Here is an 18,533-nt window from a genome sequence, read left to right as displayed (position 1 = left end):
ATCATGCTGTTCAATATAATTAAATGGTGAGTCAGATGGTAGGATACCATTATCATGCAGCATTTGGAGGAAAAGGGCATTTTGGACAGCAACTTCCTGATTTCCGCATTTAACTGTGCATGTGCGGTCATTGGAAGTTGCTGTCCGATTTCCATATAAATAACAGTTAGCCTCACTGTTATTTCTACAGCAAAATCTAGCCCATAGAGATCTAGTAGAAGCGCAAGCTAAACATCAATGGGTAAATGTGAAAGGAGCATGTTCACTGGGCCGGCTTTTGCAGTAGAAATAATGGTGAAGCTAACAGCGCTCACCATTATCTATATATATAAAACGGTATGTCGCTCTGTCTGTCTTTCTGTCTCTCTGTCCGGCTATACAATCAAAAGTTATAGAGCGTACCTACACGTGTGTTACATCAAAAGAAAGCTTACGATTCCAGAACGGTCGTAAGCATACTTACGTTTCGGTGAGACAAAAATTGTGCCCGCGGTATCCAAAAAACGTTCAAAATTCTGCTCATTATCTGCTCATTAGCATTGAGTGACGTTGAGGTCGACCAATTGTACGGTCGAGCGACCCGACGGTCGCCCAATCGCTGCGTGGCGGGGGCGGGTTCCTGGCGTGTGCGGGCGGGCCCTCCTAGAGTCAAGTGATGGGATGATTGACCAATCCTACGCTTCGGTGACCTGACGGTCGACCAATCGGTGCGTGTGTGGGTGGGCCTTATCGTTCTGAACCAAGGTGAGTCGCCGCCATCTTGATTCCAAATTTTTCATTTCTTTTTCCCGCTTTCTGCGTCTTTAAAAAAAAAGTTGCTTTTAAAACACATTTTTTAAAAAAAAGTTAATTACTTTCTAAATCTTTTATCTAATCTCATTAATTTTCCTACCTTTCCCCATTTTTGCAGGTAGGCCTCGAAGCCTGGGCGTCTGTTGCCAGCCATGCTGGACCCTAGGCAATTGTTTTGTGGCAAGCTCCTCCCACCCCTCACCCCCACACCCCCCCGCTGGGCCCGATTCCGAACCAGCAGCCAGCCATCTTGGTAAAGGCTGGCTGGGCTCACTGCAAGCTCTTCGTGCTCGCGCTGCACAACGCACGCGCACCTCCACACAGAGCGCGGCCAGAGGGAAGCGAGCAGGTTAGCGGGGGGGGGCGGGGCTCAGGAGGGGAGGGGGAGTGGAGAGGGTTACCCTGGCAACCGGGCTCACCAGCTGCAATCGGCCGTCTCAAGCCGCTCAGGCCCAGTCCCGGAGATCGGGAGGCGGAGAGGGGAGGAGGGTTACCAAGGCAACCGGGCCCGGCCAGCCGCAATCGGCCATCTCAAGCCGTCTCAGGAGGGCAGGGCTCGGGCTGACCGGGGCGCTGCGCTCGGCATGTCAGTGCGTGGGGCGGCACGGAGCTCAGCAGAGGGGAGAGGGTCTGCTGGTTCCCCCCTCCCTTTCTCCCCCCCTCCTTCCCCCACCCCTCCCCTCCTCTCCCCCTCTCCCCTCCCCCTCCCTCCCCTTTCCCCCCTCTCCCCCCTCCTTCCCTTTCCCCCCTCCCCTTCCCCCCTCTCTCCCCTTCCCCCCTCCTCCCCCCTTTTCCCCCTCCCCTTCCCCCCTCCCCTCCCCTTTCCCCCCTCCCCTCCCCTTCCCTCCCCTTTCCCCCCTCTCCCCCCTCCTTCCCTTTCCCCCCTCCCCTTCCCCCCTCTCTCCCCTTCCCCCCCTCCTCCCCCCTTTCCCCCCCTCCCCTTCCCCCCCTCCTCCCCCCTTTTCCCCCTCCCCCCCCTTTTCCCCCCTCCCCTTCCCCCCTCCCCTCCCCTTTCCCCCCTCCCCTCCCCTTCCTCCCCTCCCCTTCCCTCCCCTTTCCCCCCTCTCCACCCCTCCTCCCCTTCCCCCCCTTTCCCCCCTCTCCACCCCTCCTCCCCTTCCCCCCCTTTCCCCCCTCCCCCCCCTCCCCTCCCTCCCCTCCCCTTTCCCCCCCTTCCCACCCTTTCCCCCCTTCCCCCCAGTCGCACTCTCTCTTCCCCCAGTCGCTCTCTCTCTTCCCCCCAGTCGCTCTCTCTCTTCCCCCCAGTCGCTCTCTCTCTTCCCCCCAGTCGCTCTCTCTCTTCCCCCAGTCGCTCTCTCTCTTCCCCCCAGTCGCTCTCTCTCTTCCCCCCAGTCGCTCTCTCTCTTCCCCCCAGTCGCTCTCTCTCTTCCCCCCAGTCGCGCTCTCTCTTCCCCCCAGTCGCTCTCTCTCTTCCCCCCAGTCGCTCTCTCTCTCTCTCTCTTCCAACAACAACATGCCCTCAAAAATCCCTTGGCACCGCCGGGCACTTGAGCTAGTTAACATATAAATCGGACTGCAACTTCCAGTGACCGCACATACGACATTAAATGCAGAAATCAGGAAATTGCTGTCCAAGTTGCTCATTTCCTCCAGAAGCTATGCTACACCCATATATCACCGAGGGACTTGGCATTGAAATACATGGAAAGCGTGAAGTTGCTGTACTAGCCCATTAGATACCCAGTAAACTTGCCAGGAAAAGTTAGGGCTTCTCCATTCCAGTGTAAATACATTTTTTCTATGGTGTGATAAGTCATAATTACTGCCAAGCAACCTCTCTGGCACTGAAAATTAACTGTTACAAGTATGGAATCTCAGTCCTTCAGATTTTAATTATTACTCAAGATGCAAAGACTCAGATTTGCGATGGGTAATAACAGTGAATGAACAGCGTTCGCTGTTATTACCCCTTTGAAACTGACCGCAACTTCAGAATCTAGCGCATGCGCATCCTAACGTGGAAATCCTGAAGTTGCGGTCAGTCATTCACGACTATGACACTTGTTGCACTGTGCCACTAGCTGGCAATCAGTGTAATCAGGGGGATCAGTGAAACGTACAAAAACTTGGACTTTTCTGCAGTAATGTTGCTGTTAAATACCCTTTTAAAAGTTAGACCTTGTTGGATTAGGTGTAACTGGGGTTTTAACACCATATTGACTGCTAACCAAATGTTATGGCTCTGTAAAACTAATTTTAATTTTGTGGAATGTCAAATTTCTCCATTATAATAAAAATTACAAATTTTAAGAAACTTAAAAATTATATTTTCTTAAAAGTTTGTTCATATTTATTTCAGGCTTACCTTTTCCCCATGTGAGAGCCGCAATCTTTATTTTGCTCTCTATAACATTTTTTAAAAGTCAGAATAAAAGCACTTCTTCACTTACTGCTTCCCTGTCTGTGAGAATTCTGCATTGTCAAATGTTATTGTCTTATAATACTCCTGTGAAGCGCCTTGGCACGTTTTACTATGTTAAAGGTGCTATATACAGTAAATACAAGTTGTTGTTCATGTTATTGTTGATTGGCTGCTTAGACAGCTTGCTGACATCACAGCAGATTGCGCTATGGGATTCCCACTGCACTACACTGAACTCAATTGCACGGCGAGATCTTTGTGGGCAGCTTTGTTCAGGGCCAGCGACGAAAGCCTTTGCTTCGCCGCTGACCGCAAATTCCGGGGCAATAAAATAAAAAAAATTAAATACAATTTTTTTAACTTTATCTTTCTGTCTCTTGTATCTCTCTTTCTTAATCCCATCTTTCTTTCCCTATCTTTAATTCGTTTTCTGTACCTGATTTGACAATGAATTCAATATTCTGACACTTCCTGGTTCAGACTCTGTTGCACATTAGCCATTCCTCAATCTGATTGGTTAAGGAGATACACAGTCGCTTGCTCTGTTCACACCGATCACAGATGCTCTGTAGAGGGCGCCGCGAACTTCCAGTGCAAAAGCCCACAGAAAGTCTATGGCCAAGTGCAAGTGTAACGAACGGCGACAGCAAAATCCGGCCGGTGTATCTGTCAACGTTTGTCGGGTCGGTTGTACTCCGAAGGACGGCTACTGGAAACTGCCATGTACCAGAAATTACACTTGCCATGTGACTTTTAAGCGAAGGAAGTTAGCATGTCGATAAGGAATGCTTCTTTGTCCTACAATTTACTAACTGGATGGACTCAAGTCCCAGTCCCTTGATTGAAGATGGTAAGTGTTTGTAATGAGAAGTAGATTGAGAGCTCGTTCATTTCATTAGGGCCATAATGGTCCAGGGCAATAATTCGCGCGTTTATTATCGACCATTGATAGAGCGGCTGTTACTCATCGTGCTTTTTTTTTTCGAATGATAAGAAGTGCTGTATGTGCTGTCGTTATAAATATACTTCCGTGACCTTGACAATATGCGGGGAAAGCGTTTGTTATTCGAAGTATGTTAGAGTGTCTGCAAGTATATAGGTCAAACCGCAGCATCTTGTGTGCGATGCATTACATTAGTTTTTGAGTCAGATGCCCGACTTGTACCAGTGATTATAATGGTGCAGTATTTCGTGGAAAGGTTTACACATACAACATCGCAGGCGGGATTTCGCGGCAGTCATACGAGGCGCTGTGAATGCAAATTTTTCAGTCCCAGAACCACATTTAAACAAATATACACGATACGTGCTTGAAAGCGCAGCATAAAAATGGCGAGCAGAGCACGTTTAAGGAAAAATAAATTGAACATTAATTTCCTGGTGGGCAAAAAGCTTCTGATAGTATATTGCAAGATTGTATTAAAGGACGCAAATGCCAGTTTGAATACAATTGCAACTATAGGCAATAGAAATATGCGACACATACATAGAATTGCACGTTCCTGTGTGGCCCCAGGGCGTTTCAGCATTTTCACAAAAGCAAACAGGATACTCCGTGAGTTAAGAGATGGAAATCTGAATATATTTGAGACTAGGGGAATGGAATGTTGACTAAGCTAAAATGTACCTTTTTAACAGGGGTTGTAGAACGCTGAAAATGCTGATTTGGGGATGATAATCTTAACCAATGAAAAATGTAAACGGAACTTTTAAGACTAGGACGTAGATTAAGCTACGATTTGACTGATCTATGCTTTCTTTCTGTAGTATGGATTTATCAACACATGTTTGAAGTCTTTGGTTATAGAAAAATTCGGAGAAGAAACATGGGAGAAATTGAGGTAATTTCGGATATTTCTCCTAAGCTAATCATATATTCACTTCATAGCAAAAGCAAAATATAATCCAAGTACTAGTCTTGTTCATACACATGTAAATGATAATGGAAATAAACAATTACTCGGTTCTCTCGGCGGGTATCAGGGCACTGGGTGCCTTCGACATGTACTTATCATTAGAGTCATATCTACAACCGGTGATCTTTATTTATATATATATATATCTTTACGTTTATAATGGTTTAAAATAAAATATCAATCCAAGTAAATAGAATCAATGAAAACATCCTTTCTTCTCCAGATTTCTGTTTATGGTTTGTGCGTATATATTTATAATTTGTAGGTAGAGAGAATTTCTTAAGGTTAGAGCTGGGCATTTACATACACGTCGGTGGAATCGATTATAATCTGATATTTGTGCCCAATATTTTTGAATGTATAGATTAAGCTTCGAGGTTACTATTTTTGCTTACACTTAATAGATCCAATGGATGCTTTCTCTTAGTTCAAAAATCGAGCACTTATCACCCTAGTGCTACCGCATATATCTACAAAATAAATCTATATTGTTCACTAACATAAATGGTATATCTCAATTTGATGTGCCGTGATTAATAAGTTAAGGTAAATCTGATTTTTTTTAAAGAATTAGCTAACGCGTGTCCTTAAAGGCGCATGCAGCTGTGAATGAATAACTATAGTTGAGTGACGTCACTGCTGCAGCCTGTATTTGCAAGTCCTGCCTGGAGTTGCTGCTGTGCGAATGCTCCATTGAGGAGGCTTGAGTTTAAATTTCCAGCAGGTGGCGCGCTTCAGTGACTTTGGAGCTGTGGGGTTGAGGGTAACTGGTGACGCACTTCTCAACTTTTAAAATGCAAAAACAGTTGTGGTGTGTATATATATATATATATATCTGCCTTAATAAGCATTTATAGGAGCCCTAATAATTAGGGAATTAAAGCATTATGGTTATATTTTGAAACTAATACACGTCTTTCAATAGAATCGCAGCTGGAGTCCCAGACACTTTTATGACATTTAAAGTGTATTCGGATGATAATACAATGCGACTGGTAGAGGAAACTTGCAAATTGTTAGGTAGGTTGCATATTATTACAACTATTAATACACTGTAGTTCTAAATTCATAGTATTGCATTTAAATTAATACTCAAACTACCCCACCATGAGTAGAGTTTTCTCCTAAAAGTTAGAAATGTAAATGTTGAGAGTATATGGAGAGGAGAATCCTTGTTCTCTAACATTTAAATTGTGGTCATATAGGTTTGAAAAATATCCAGGAGTTCCAACGGACCCCACAAGCACTTTAGAAACCTAATTTGACACTGCAGTGGATCAATACCCCATGCAATTTCAATCAGAAGCAGTGAGAATACCACCTTTGGGAAGATACTACACTTTGCTCCAGACTGAGGTTGGGCTTCACCTTGATTTACACTGTTAAACTTACAGTGAAAATGCATCCTAAAAAGGTACCAAGTTGCACTGGCCCATAATTTGCTGTCAAAATAACGGTGAGGCTAATAGCTCTCACCATTATTTATGCGTAAATGGTACAGCAACTTCAGACGAGGGCAGAGGCGCAGTTAAACACAGAAATCCAAAAGTTGCCATTCGAGATGCACTGCTCCCATGTTAGCTTTGCAGAAACAGCATCTCTCTTCTCTGACTCACCGTCAAAATGCATTGAACGACGTGAAGTTGCATGGTAGATACGAACTAAACTCACCACCGAAAGTTAAGTCTCGGTATCCTTTTAATGATGTGATAAGTGTTAATCACTGCCAAACAATCTTGCTGGCACTGAAAATTAACTATTACAAGTGTGGCTTCTCACTTCTTTAGGTTTTAATTGTTGTTGGAGATTTTAAAATGTAACATTTAAAATTAACTTTTTAAAAACTTTTCCTTTGTCTCTTTTTTCTCTCAATCAAATCTTTCTTTCATAAGAACATAAGAAGTAGGAGCAGGAGTAGGCCATACGGCCCCTCGGGCCTGCTCCGCCATTCAATAGGATCATGGCTGATCCAAACCTAGACTCACGTCCACTTCCCTGCCCGCTCCCCGTAACCCCTAATTCCCTTATCAGCTAGGAAACTGTCTATCTCCATTTTAAATTTATTTAATGTCGCAGCTTCCACAGCTCTCTGAGGTAGCAAATTCCATAGATTTACTACCCTCTGAGTGAAGAAGTTTCTCCTCATCTCAGTTTTGAAAGGGCAGCCCCTTATTCTAAAATTATGCCCCCTAGTTCTAGTCTCAGCCATCAGTGGAAACATCCTCACTGCATCCACCCGATCAAGCCCCCTCGCAATCTTATATGTTTCGATAAGATCATCTCTCATTCTTCTGAATTCCAATGGGTAGAGACCCAACCTACTCAACCTTTCCTCATAAGTCAACCCCCTTATCTCTGGAATCAACCGAGTGAACCTTCTCTGAACTGCCTCGAGAGCAAGTATATCTTATCTTATCTTTTCCCTCGCTTTATTTTTCTTTCTGTACCTGGTTTGACATTGAATTCCCCAGTCTAACTTATATTTCCTTCTCAGTCCTTGCACTGTTAATTTCACAATCCTACAATCTGATTTGGTTAAGGAGATATATAGTTGCTTCAGGATTCACTCAGGCCCCAGATGCCCAGTTTCCCTCACTGTGACTTATCAGCTCACACTTTCAGCAATTTGCCAAGGCAAAATTTTAAAAACCTAAATGTGCAAGGGCAAGCCTAATGACAGATGCCATTGAATGCCCTGCCACAGCAAATTATGGTCCATTATACTTAGTAAAAAAACATTGGCAGTAAGCAATAATTTAAGAATTATAGACATTAAATAAATATTAATGCTATTTGAATATGTGGCAAGCAAAAAACACTCATTCTTCATTTATACATTGTCCTCTGACTCTGGCCTTTTGTGCACCCTACCTGCTTTTCATGCTACAATTAGTGGCAATGCCCCCAGCCACCTTATCCCTACTTTATTTATCTCCCTTCCTGAATTTCTCTGCCTTCCCACCTCTCTCCAGTTTACAAAACCTTTTCAAAGCTCATGTTTTCGAATAAGCTTTCAGTCTCCTCTCTAAACTCTCCCACCATGGTTTGGAATCTGTTCCTTTATTTTATTTATTTTCTTTCCCCCTCCCCCTTTAAGCGCCTCAGAATTTTTCTGCATCAAAGTCACTATATAAATGCAAGTTGTTGCTGAAAGTCTATCATTGTGTTATCCAGGTAACATTTTTTTATTGTGACTTCCAGATGTGTCGCCAGATGTGGTGCTGAAACAATTCGGAGAGTATTTTTTTGAGTTCTGCAAAAGATCTGGATATGATCACATGCTCCGTACACTGGGAGGTAACCTGATGGAGTTCATTGAGAATCTTGATGCATTACATAGTTACCTTTCATTGTCTTATCAGGCAAGTTTAAAGAAGTTATCTGGGGTTCTTTAAGGTCAGTTGAATACAATAGAAGTTTGTATATTTATTAAATAGACCAATTTATAAGAATTTTAACAACCAGTATAATGCTGCTGATTTAACATTTTGTTTCAGGATAATAATAAACTCTAGGATTGCATGAATAGATCCATTCGCAAACACAAGACCTGAACTATTAGCGTGTTAATATTATAAATCCAATTTCTATTCCTATATGCAATTAATATTTACTTTACATACCAGGATGCCACACAAAAGACATAAATATTGCTTATTTGCTGTACTCATAATTGTTACACTACAGACTGTGTGTGCTATTTTCCTCCAGGGGTTTGGGGGGGGGGGGGGGGCGGTGCGGTTATTTGTGTCCCGTAGGGGTGAGTGGGCTCCAAGATGATATACTGTCCAATAGAAGATGGGAACCAAGTAAACACCCTATTGCAGACTCCACTATTTGATACCTGAGCCAGGTAGGCTCTGTGTATTCTGGCACACTGTTGATTATTAACCAAACAGTGTGGATCACTAATGCAATTTAGAGGGAAAGACCTGCCACTAAGTGGCTGGGATTCTTCGCATTTGCCTCCAGATAATCCTGTAATCTAAAACTCTAATGGTTAGGGTGATACTGTCTGAACAAACAGTGTGAAGCTTACTAGTGCTCTGTACGGGTAAACTGTATGGTTTTAGCTGGTAAAATTACAACAGTAACCCTGCGCACACTTTGGAGTTCCTAAACCTCAGCTCTTTCCAACCAATATTTAAGCTCTCGAAACTTAGGTAAGTGGGACGTGTCCCTATTAGGAAAGTGTATGAATTACATAGCAGGCAAAAAAACCTATGTAGGTGGTTGCTCTGTAGCTTGGCTTGTAGACTCCTAAGCATGGCAGTGGGTTTTTGCACAAAACAAACCTGTGATTGTTATATATCCAGGCAACTTGTAAAGAGTATATGCATAATATTTCTTGTCATTCTTTGAGTTGAAGTGGAAAAACTTCTGATGCACCACTCCTTTCTGTGCACTGGGAGTGCCCTGATACCACTTCCTTAACAATGGATTCCAGCATTTTCCCGACGAGTGATGTCAGGCTTACTGGCCTGTAGTTCCCGGTTTTCTCTCTCCCTCCTTTCTTGAATAGTGATCATTAATTGTCATTAGTGCGTATGATGTTAAAGTACTGATCATGGAATTACATTAATCAATGCAATCCAACACGTTTCAATTTTAGTATTTCATTAATGTTATGCAGGAGATGAATGCGCCATCATTCAGGGTGGAAAAAAACGAAGACAGTTCAATGCTACTGCATTATTACTCTGACAGGAAAGGATTGTGTCATATTGTCCCTGGTAAGAATGGTCAGATAAGATTATTTTTATAGTAGTGCACCATTTTCCTTTGGAAGTCAAGGTTGTATCTGTTAAAGTGAGAATGAAGATGTGACAATGGCTGACCAGCCCAATTCACATTGGTCTTCTGTTGCATGTATCTACAACTATACTAATTGTAACAAATTCATACATGGCACTACCTTCAAGTTCAGATAACAAAGTGATGCAATACTGAAGAAACTTAGGCTGTGGTTATACTATCACCTTCCTGTTGATGTGAAATGGTTTGGGTTTTATATCAATGTAAAAGATAAGTACAATTGAGGGAAGCCACTTGGCCCATCTACTCCATCTTCCATTGAAAACAGTGATAACTCCAGAAGTTTGCCTCCACAAGCCTACCTGCAAGACCACTCCAGGTATTGTATTAATCGCGCCTTGTGTGAAGTGTTTCCTGACATCAGTCTTGAACTTGCCTTTTACCAATCTGTTCCTACATCCTCGTGTCTGACAATCATTAATTAACTTGATGTAGTGCTCAGGGTTAGCTTTTTCTATTCCTGTTGATATTGTGCAGACCTCCATAATGTCATGTCTCATTGACCTCCTTTCAAGGCTGAGCCGTGCAAGTTTTTCTCACCTTTCCTCTTAACTCAATCCTCTGACACTAAGGATTAGACTCATGGGGCTGGATTTTGCCATTGGTTGGGGGGGTGCTGGGGGCATGCCAGGTGGCCATCGTGTCAGGATCCCGACTCCGATGTGAAGTGGGATAAAAGTGCGATTTTGCCCTAATTGGGCACTTGATTTCCAGCGTGTGGGAACCCTTGGCCCAATGAGCCTTTTCATACAGAAAGTCACCTCCGATGACATCATCAATGCTGCTGGATTTAAGGTCTGCAAGCAGCCTTGCTTCTTTTTCAGCCTTTAAACTTTATGCCCATTGTTCTGAGTGCTTCCTTCATCAATTATGTCCACCAGTAAACCAAAGTGTGCTTCAAGAATCGATGAGGCCTCCCTCCAAGCTCTGGTGGAGGGAGCAAGAGCAAATAAGGAGGTGCTCTTCCCTTCCTCAGGGAGGAAAAAGCCTCCCCAGCAGACTAAAGCTGTGTGGCTGCAAGTGGCCCAAGAGGTAAACGCAATTACTATGTGCAGCAGAACCTGGCTGCAGTGCAGGAAGAGGTTTCATGACCTTCTCCGCACAGGAAAAATGAGTATGACATTCCTATCACCCTCAATCTGATCCCCATCACCTCTCCTCACCAGCAATCTGCTTTGCCAACCTTTTCCTCCACATCCCACTTGACACTTACATCCCTGCACCCTTACCCATTTCCTCTCTCTCTATGGTCACATTCACTTAACTATTCGACCATGCAGCCCTCACACTCCCTATCACTGTGATGCAATGACAACAACTTACAACACACAGGGAGGGCCCTTTGTCTCCTTCTAAGCATCTATGCTATGGATTCTCTACACTCACTCCTTCATTCTCACTCAAGCTCCACTTGTGTCCCTCATTGCAGGAAAAGGGAGCTCACAATAAGAGCGAAAGAGCGAGGACAGGAGGAGGTCCACCTTCAGTAGCCCAGCTCACCACTTCGGGGGAGGTGGCCCTGGAGATCGCCGGAGTGGAGGACGATTCGCAAGTGGGGGATGGACAGACGGGTGCATCACAGCAAGCTGGTGACAGAATAGTTTAGCATCTCTCTCATTGACATTGCATGAGTGACTGATAATGGCCCAGAAATTCGGGTCGGAGGCTTCCCGCGGGTGCAAGCCTCCGACCTGCACTTACCTAGCACGCCGGACGTTGAGCTGTGGGCCCGCGTGGGATTCCGATCTTGGGCCTCCTCCAACTGCCGGCGCACAGTGCTTGCATATCCCAGGGGCGCAGTTAGTTCAAAGCGTCCCCTGGGATCACGTGGGCCATGGAGAGCCAATGGTAGCAGGGAATGCCCATTCATAAATTTGACAGGAAGAGCTGTCAAAACTATAAATACAAATCAGCCCCAAAACATAACACAAACTTCAAATACATTTTTTTTAAATGTCACATTTTTTAAATAACTATAAATTACATAAAATAACTATTTTAAACAATAATTTAAATTTTTGAAAAAATTAATTACAGTTTCTGACGGGGCTAAAAATAAACTTACCTTTCTTTAAAGTATTTAAAAATAATAAACCTGTGGAAAAAATGTTTTAATTTTACTTAATTCACCACTTACCTTGTTAAAAGCAGGCCTTGCGCCTGCTTTTTAAAAGTGTAACTCCTGAAGACTTACCCTCCTGGAGAAACCGGCAAAAAAAACGTAAGTTCCAGGCGCACGCGCTGCCTCTCCGGCGCACGCGTTCGACCTGTGAACCCCATCCTTTAAGTGAACAGCAGTTCCGGTTTCCCGCACATGCGCAGTGCATGCATGAAACCAGCACTTTCGTTGGGCCTACGCGTGAGTACCCAGCGCATACTCACCCGTGGGGACCCGAATTTCTGGGCCAATAATTCTGATGCTCTAACAGATTGACTTATGATCATCTGCACAATTCAATGAGCATGCAACCTTTACCTCACATCTCTAACACTTTCCTTTACTCCCCCACAGGACCATCGAGAGCCCCCGTCCCCACTGTCCAGGAGGAACAGCCTGAGCCTCAAGACTCCTCCAAGGAAGCTGCAACCTCTGCGGGAGCACCGTCAGCAGAATTCAGCACACCCAGCACCAGCGTAGATACTCGCACCTTGGTGGGACCTTCGTGAGATAGAGTAGTGTTGTCACCTGGTGTATCACAGCTCACAGGTGAGCATCAGCAGATGGTGGAGACAGGGACAGCAGTGGAGAGTCCTCATCGGAGGGCGCAGGACTCTACCAGTTCGGCTCAGCTGCATGTCGACCCTGTGCCTCCGGGTACATCCAGAAGGGGAGCGGTGCTGGAACTCCAGGAACAGGTGCAGGAGTCTCTGGCAGGTTTTGTCTCCAGGGTCACTGCGAGTGTGGAGCGAATGGAGGTTCCATCATGAACATGACCAGAGCCTTTGTGGAGGCATTGGCGCATGAACGCATTGCCACAGAAAGGATGGCAACCTCCGTGGAAAGGATGGCTAACTCCGTGGTAAGGCTGGCTACCATAGAGGAGAGGATGGCTACAGTCGAGGAGAGGATGGCTATGGCCATGGAGGAGCTTAGTCGCCAGAGTATTGAAAACATGGTCATTGTTCAGAATAGACTGACATCTCTTCAGGAGCGATGGTCAGCTATTGAGCATAGAAACCAGACCTTCATGGAAGTCCTCTAGAGTAGGACTTCCAGTGCAGAAACGGGTCCTTGTGGCCCCCCTGAAGTGCAGCAAGGTGCTGTCAGGCCACTTGCTAGCTCTGAAGTGGGGCTGATCCATGAGAGGAGTGTTGGTGGCAGACAACAAAGAAGTGGGGGCTCCTCTCCAAGCACTCACACGACCATGCCACTGCAAAGCCCTCGGTTACAGCCCCACCAGAGTCCTCACCCAACTGAGATGGGCGTCTCAGCCCCTGCACAGCCTCAGGAGCAGCAGACTGTTGCCGAGCCCTCACAGGTTCACAACCCCAGAGGACAGCCACCAAAGGTGTCGAGACAGGAGCAGCAAGAAAGTGAGCAAGGGGCCTCCACATCTGCTGAAGCCACAGGGGAAGCACCACGTAGGAGCATGCGTAAGAGGAAGATAAAGCACAAGTAGTCACAAGGGTAGTCACTTGGGTGTTCTGTTGTATTGATTTTTGACAAGCCATCCTTGAATTGTTATGATAAACAGATTTGATGGCAAACTGTAGAAGTTGTGGCCTGTGTCATTTCCCAAATGGGACTTCCACATTGAGGGCTTAGGGCGACTTGCAATTGTTAGTATGGTGGTCAGAGTGATAGGAATCCGCAGGTTCTTGTCCATTGTCGATGCTCTGGTAAGAAGGTGTGAGGCAAAAGTGTTTGTGCAGGCTAAGCAAATCTGGCCAACATGAGTGCATCCCTTGCATCCTGGGCAGCAATGTGATTGCGCGCTGGCACCTTCTGGCCTGTGCAGCTTCAGGTGGGTGAGCAGCAGCTTGGCGCTCATGTTATTGCTCCTGCTGTTGGTGGTGCTGTTGTTCAGGGTTCTGCTGCTGCCGTGGCTGGTCTTCGTCCGAATCTGATGTCCAGAAGGAAAGGAAATAAATGGTTCCCATGCTTCTAGTATATACTTCAGTTGAGGAAGCGCTCAGTCAAGGTGGGGAGAGGGGTTTCCCAGGAGGTCACACTGGAGATGGGTGTCAGGCTCCAAACTTCCACAACAATGAGTATGCCTGCTAAAAGTTTCCCCAGACCTGAGACAACAAAGTTCTGCCACCTGCAAATGATCATCGGTGAAAACTCCTTTTTAATGGTGGAGCTGCAGCTGTTAGTAAGCAATCCACTTGTGAGGCCGCCAAGATTAACTGGTGTGTTCCAGAGGAAACGTGCAGGATGGGGGAAATGTGGTAAAATCAGAACTGCCTCTCAAAATGGGATTATAGAGGCACTTAACTGGTTGTTAAGGGCCTTAAGGGCCTATCCCGCCTCTTGGAGGCGGGATTGAAATGGGGTCTGAAACCACAAATGTGGGAAAATTGCTCAGAGGCGGGGTGGAGGCGGGATCGGACTCGCCCGCCATTTTTTGCGATTTTGACAACTCGCACGCCTCCAAACCCACCTCCTCGGGCCTGGTAAAATCGAGCCCATGGACTTTCTGTACACCACTTCCAGGGTCTAAATATTTCCCTTGTGCTTTGGTGATTGGAACTGACTACAATTTTGAAGGGTGTGGCCTGACCAAAGCACTATGCAGCTTCAGTATGATGATCTCAGACTTGGGCTCTACTGCTTTGGTAGTAGAGCGGAGTATTCAGTTTGCCATTGTTGATTACAGCTATGCCATGAGTGGCCACGGTCATTATTGAGTTTCTCTATTCCTAGATCTTTATCTGCTCCTCCTTTAATAAATAGTATCAAACTAGCTAGACAAATATGGCCCCCATTTTTTTCTCCCAGTGTGCAAGAGCTTGCACTTATCTGTATTGAATTTTATCAGTCATAGTTATTCACACTTCTAAATATTTTCTAACCCCTTATCAGACTCTACTGCCCCAACCTTTCTATCCCCTGCATCTGAATTCATTGGCCTTGTAAGGGGTGGGCAGAGGCTTTGCCCCTTATAAAGCCCTATGGAATCTTCAATGTCAGGACAGCATCTGGCATATCTAGGGCTCAGTCTATTTCCTGGCCCTTGTGGGAGTGCGCCGGAAGGGCAGAAGATTTCTGATCCTTTAATAACATCCAGTAGATATTATATATAATGAACCGACAAGGCAGCTGGTCCTTCACTAACTTTAAGAATTTAATGGGTAAGCTGAATGGAGCATTTAGCATCCATGTGCACAGCTCTACTTTGCTGAAGCAGAGAGGAATGTGAAGCTAACAGTATAATTCAGTGTTTCTAACTCGCATCACTCGAAAGCAGAAATCAATGTGAAACCAGTAACTGCAATATTAAAGGACCACAAGCCATGCAAGTAGGCCCATAATCAGACTGCAAGAAAGTTTGGGGCTGATTTTCCTGGCCCTCCTTTATCTGGTGTTGGACAGGTTCAGTGCATCCAGGCCGACCAGCACCCAAATTTGATGGGTTAATCCATTTACAGGGCCCAGTTGTACTTCCGGTGCATAGCCATGCTTCCTGGAAGAGCCTTGTTGCAAGAAACAAGAGCAGAAACAGAAGTGTAACTGCAGGTCTGGCTGCTGGTCTTGCTCCTTCTTGCTGTTGTTGTAGAGTAATAAATGTTATAAAGCATCTAGACCTGAAAATTCACGTGGTGCTGCAAAGAAAAGAATGGGTCACCAAACTTTTGGCCTTGCTAACCCTCTGATCTGAGGCGTTCACCCACACAAAACCCATTGCCAGCTTCTTTGGGCGCCCTTGTACCTAGACACCTGACTGGCCAAACCACAGGAAAGCGAGGTGGTAGGATCGGGAAGGTCCCCTCCCTACCTTATTTAAATGAGAGGTATTAGGCCTGTGCCTATTGCACGTCCAGGCATGCTCCACTCCTTGGGCAAAGACCCAGAAATCTCAGAGTGAAGGATGTCGAGATGTAAGGGGACAATTTTAACCTAATTCGCCAGCTGGGAAACCCATGGGATAGGGTGGAACGCCGGTAACTTTAGTTTACAGTAGTTATACTATTTTTTCCAAAAGTATTCCCAAACATTCCAAATAGCTTAAGTAAGAGAAGGTATGTATTAATTGCACACACAAGGAAATGTTAAAAGATTAATTACCAATGATAAAAACATGCATAAATTAATGAAATTAAACAAAATACTATCAAATGGATTGAAAGCAAAACCATACACAATGGCAGAAGAAACTAAAAGAAAAAGGTTATAATTGTTTGAAGAACATGACTAATGGAAGGCAACTGAGTAGTTCAAGTAAACATAATTGGGGTAATTTTACTGCTCCACCGGCAACTCATATTGGAAATTTAGAAGGGTGTTGTGTATGATTTTCTGGCTAATCATTTAAATGGTAAAATAAAAGACTCATGCCTGCGTTTCTAATATGCACCTTCAGCAGGTGAAGCAGCTCGTCAGATTCACAAAGTCAGAAAGTTACCCCGAATATTTGCACTTAATTTTTTGGTAAAATCAGAAGAAGTCTATAGAATACTTTGAATAGTTAAAAGGACTTGATCTTATCAAAGTAATGTCAGATGAGTTTCAATTAATCATTTTTTGAGAGTAATTAGTGTTGGGAAATGGAAAGAAACTTCAATTTTCGACACACAGTGCCAGCATCAAGCATAATACAGTAAAGCCTCCTCTATTTTTCCGTAACAATGTGCCTTCACCCCAACTTCAGGAGAGCACCAGTGCAGCATTTTCCATTTCACATTTATTTGATTGCTATTGCTGATTTAGAAAATAAGGTAGGAATGAGAAAAGGTAATTTAGTGTATTCAGCCTACATCATTTACATTCTCATTCAAGAGTAACACAATCCATGTCCCCTGCTTTGCCAGCAGATCCAGATCCATCTATTTCCTCGTGAATCAGAAATGTGTCAGTTTTCTTCGTCAATGTATTACTTCGGTCAGAATATCCTGGGTTAGATGGTAGTCTGTTCCCTACATTAGCATCTCCAAGTGGGAAGAAGGTACTCACCAAGTGATGTTACCTTATGGCTTCCATAGCTAATAATAATCATGTCCCTGGTATGGCTTTTCTGGTTCAAGTAACTTTCTCAAGTGATTCACTTTGTGATTTTAACCTAGTTTCATTCTAACTTAATCTTTGCTTATATTTATAACTGAGAACAGATATGCTATTTGTTTGACAAGTGTGCTAAACTATTGTGCCCAAATCCTGTCCTGCTGCCTTTCATTTAATCATTCTTAACATTCCTGCAAAATCCTGATCAGCTGCATTTTAATCTCCAGCCTGTAACATATCAGTATTTTGAATCACAATTATACATGATCTTGCATGTCTTAATATTAAATGACATCTATTAATTTGTACAGCTGTAAAGTCTATGTACTTTTCTTTGAACATCTCTCTCTTTCGAGCATTCTGTCTATTTCTATCTAATTTAATTCACAAATGTAAATATTCTTATAACAGTATCCTCACCAAGGCATTTAATGATTGTGCACAGCAGGGGTTGTAGGACCGATTTCTGAAGAGACTGATAACAGCTTCCCAATGACAATTTTGACTATTGATAATTACCATGAACACACTTGAAATTAACAATTTACAGAAACAATCCCCCAAATTCCTCTTATCCATCATTTTAAAATCCAATGGCTAGTTACCTCCTCTAATACTGTTTTACATAGAAATGCACAGAAGTTTCAACTTGGAAATAGTCCATGTTAGTGTTAAACCTCCACACGAGCAAATGGTTCTAATTATATTTACCCATCCTGTTCCCATATACTGTACCTTCAACCCATTTTCCTTCATCTATCCAATCTAATCTTGAATGTTGATATTGCCGCCGATATTGACTGGCGCAGGTTCCGTGAGTGGGAGGTGGGGGGGGCCAATATTTGTTCGATGTGGTGCGTGTGCCTTTTTTTTCCAGCAGGTTCCCTACCTGGAAGCCAGCCTGATTGACAGGCTTGGCTCCCTGTTAGGCGGGGAATGCTCCGGAGAAGGCCGCAGCCCCAGGAGCAGGTAGGGAGCTTGCAGCTGCATTAGTGGGAGTGTGGGGCGGTCAGATCCTGGGGGGGTGGGGGGAGTTCTGATACCCATCCCAGGGGGGGTCCTATCCCAGATCCCTGTTGGGGAGGGGGGTTCCGATCCCCAATCCTGGGGGGTCTAATCCCGATCCCGGAGCATCTTTGGATGGTGTGGGGGGGAGGGGGGCGGTTGGGCTGATGGTGAGCAGGGAAGAAGCTAAGCTTGGGGGTCTGCAGGAGAAACACTGCTGCTTCTCCTGGCCCACAATTGCTGTAAAGGCACGTAACTTTGCCACAAAGCAGTCCTCACCTCCTTTCAGCTGCCAGGTTTCCTGAGGCCTAGGAAACCTGGCTGGCCAGGGTTAAACCTGGAAGACAAGTTCAATATGAGGCACGCAGCCTTATTATAATATTTAAAATGGCCAACCTGTGTTATGAATCTTATGATCCATGAAGAAAGACTCATGAAATAACAATGGACGGCCAGCTCG

General features: G+C 44.7%; 1 protein-coding gene across 1 annotated transcript in view; it reads left to right on the top strand.

Moving 5' to 3' along the window:
• Window positions 1–3,742: 3,742 nt before the first annotated feature.
• The window catches only part of LOC147115843 (guanylate cyclase soluble subunit beta-2-like), a 59,649-nt gene continuing 44,858 nt past the window's right edge, over window positions 3,743–18,533 (top strand). The window contains exons 1-5 of the mRNA XM_085990459.1: window positions 3,743–4,025; window positions 4,943–5,016; window positions 6,017–6,111; window positions 8,293–8,453; window positions 9,725–9,824. Coding sequence (XP_085846585.1) covers window positions 4,023–4,025; window positions 4,943–5,016; window positions 6,017–6,111; window positions 8,293–8,453; window positions 9,725–9,824 — 433 coding nt within the window. The 5' untranslated portion in view covers window positions 3,743–4,022. The remainder of the gene's footprint in view (window positions 4,026–4,942; window positions 5,017–6,016; window positions 6,112–8,292; window positions 8,454–9,724; window positions 9,825–18,533) is intronic.

This window comes from Somniosus microcephalus, chromosome 6, assembly GCF_052327205.1.
Source record: "Somniosus microcephalus isolate GS21.2 chromosome 6, FLI_Smic_1.0, whole genome shotgun sequence".
Taxonomy (NCBI): Eukaryota; Metazoa; Chordata; class Chondrichthyes; order Squaliformes; family Somniosidae; genus Somniosus; species Somniosus microcephalus.
This window is presented reverse-complemented; position numbering and strand designations above follow the sequence as displayed.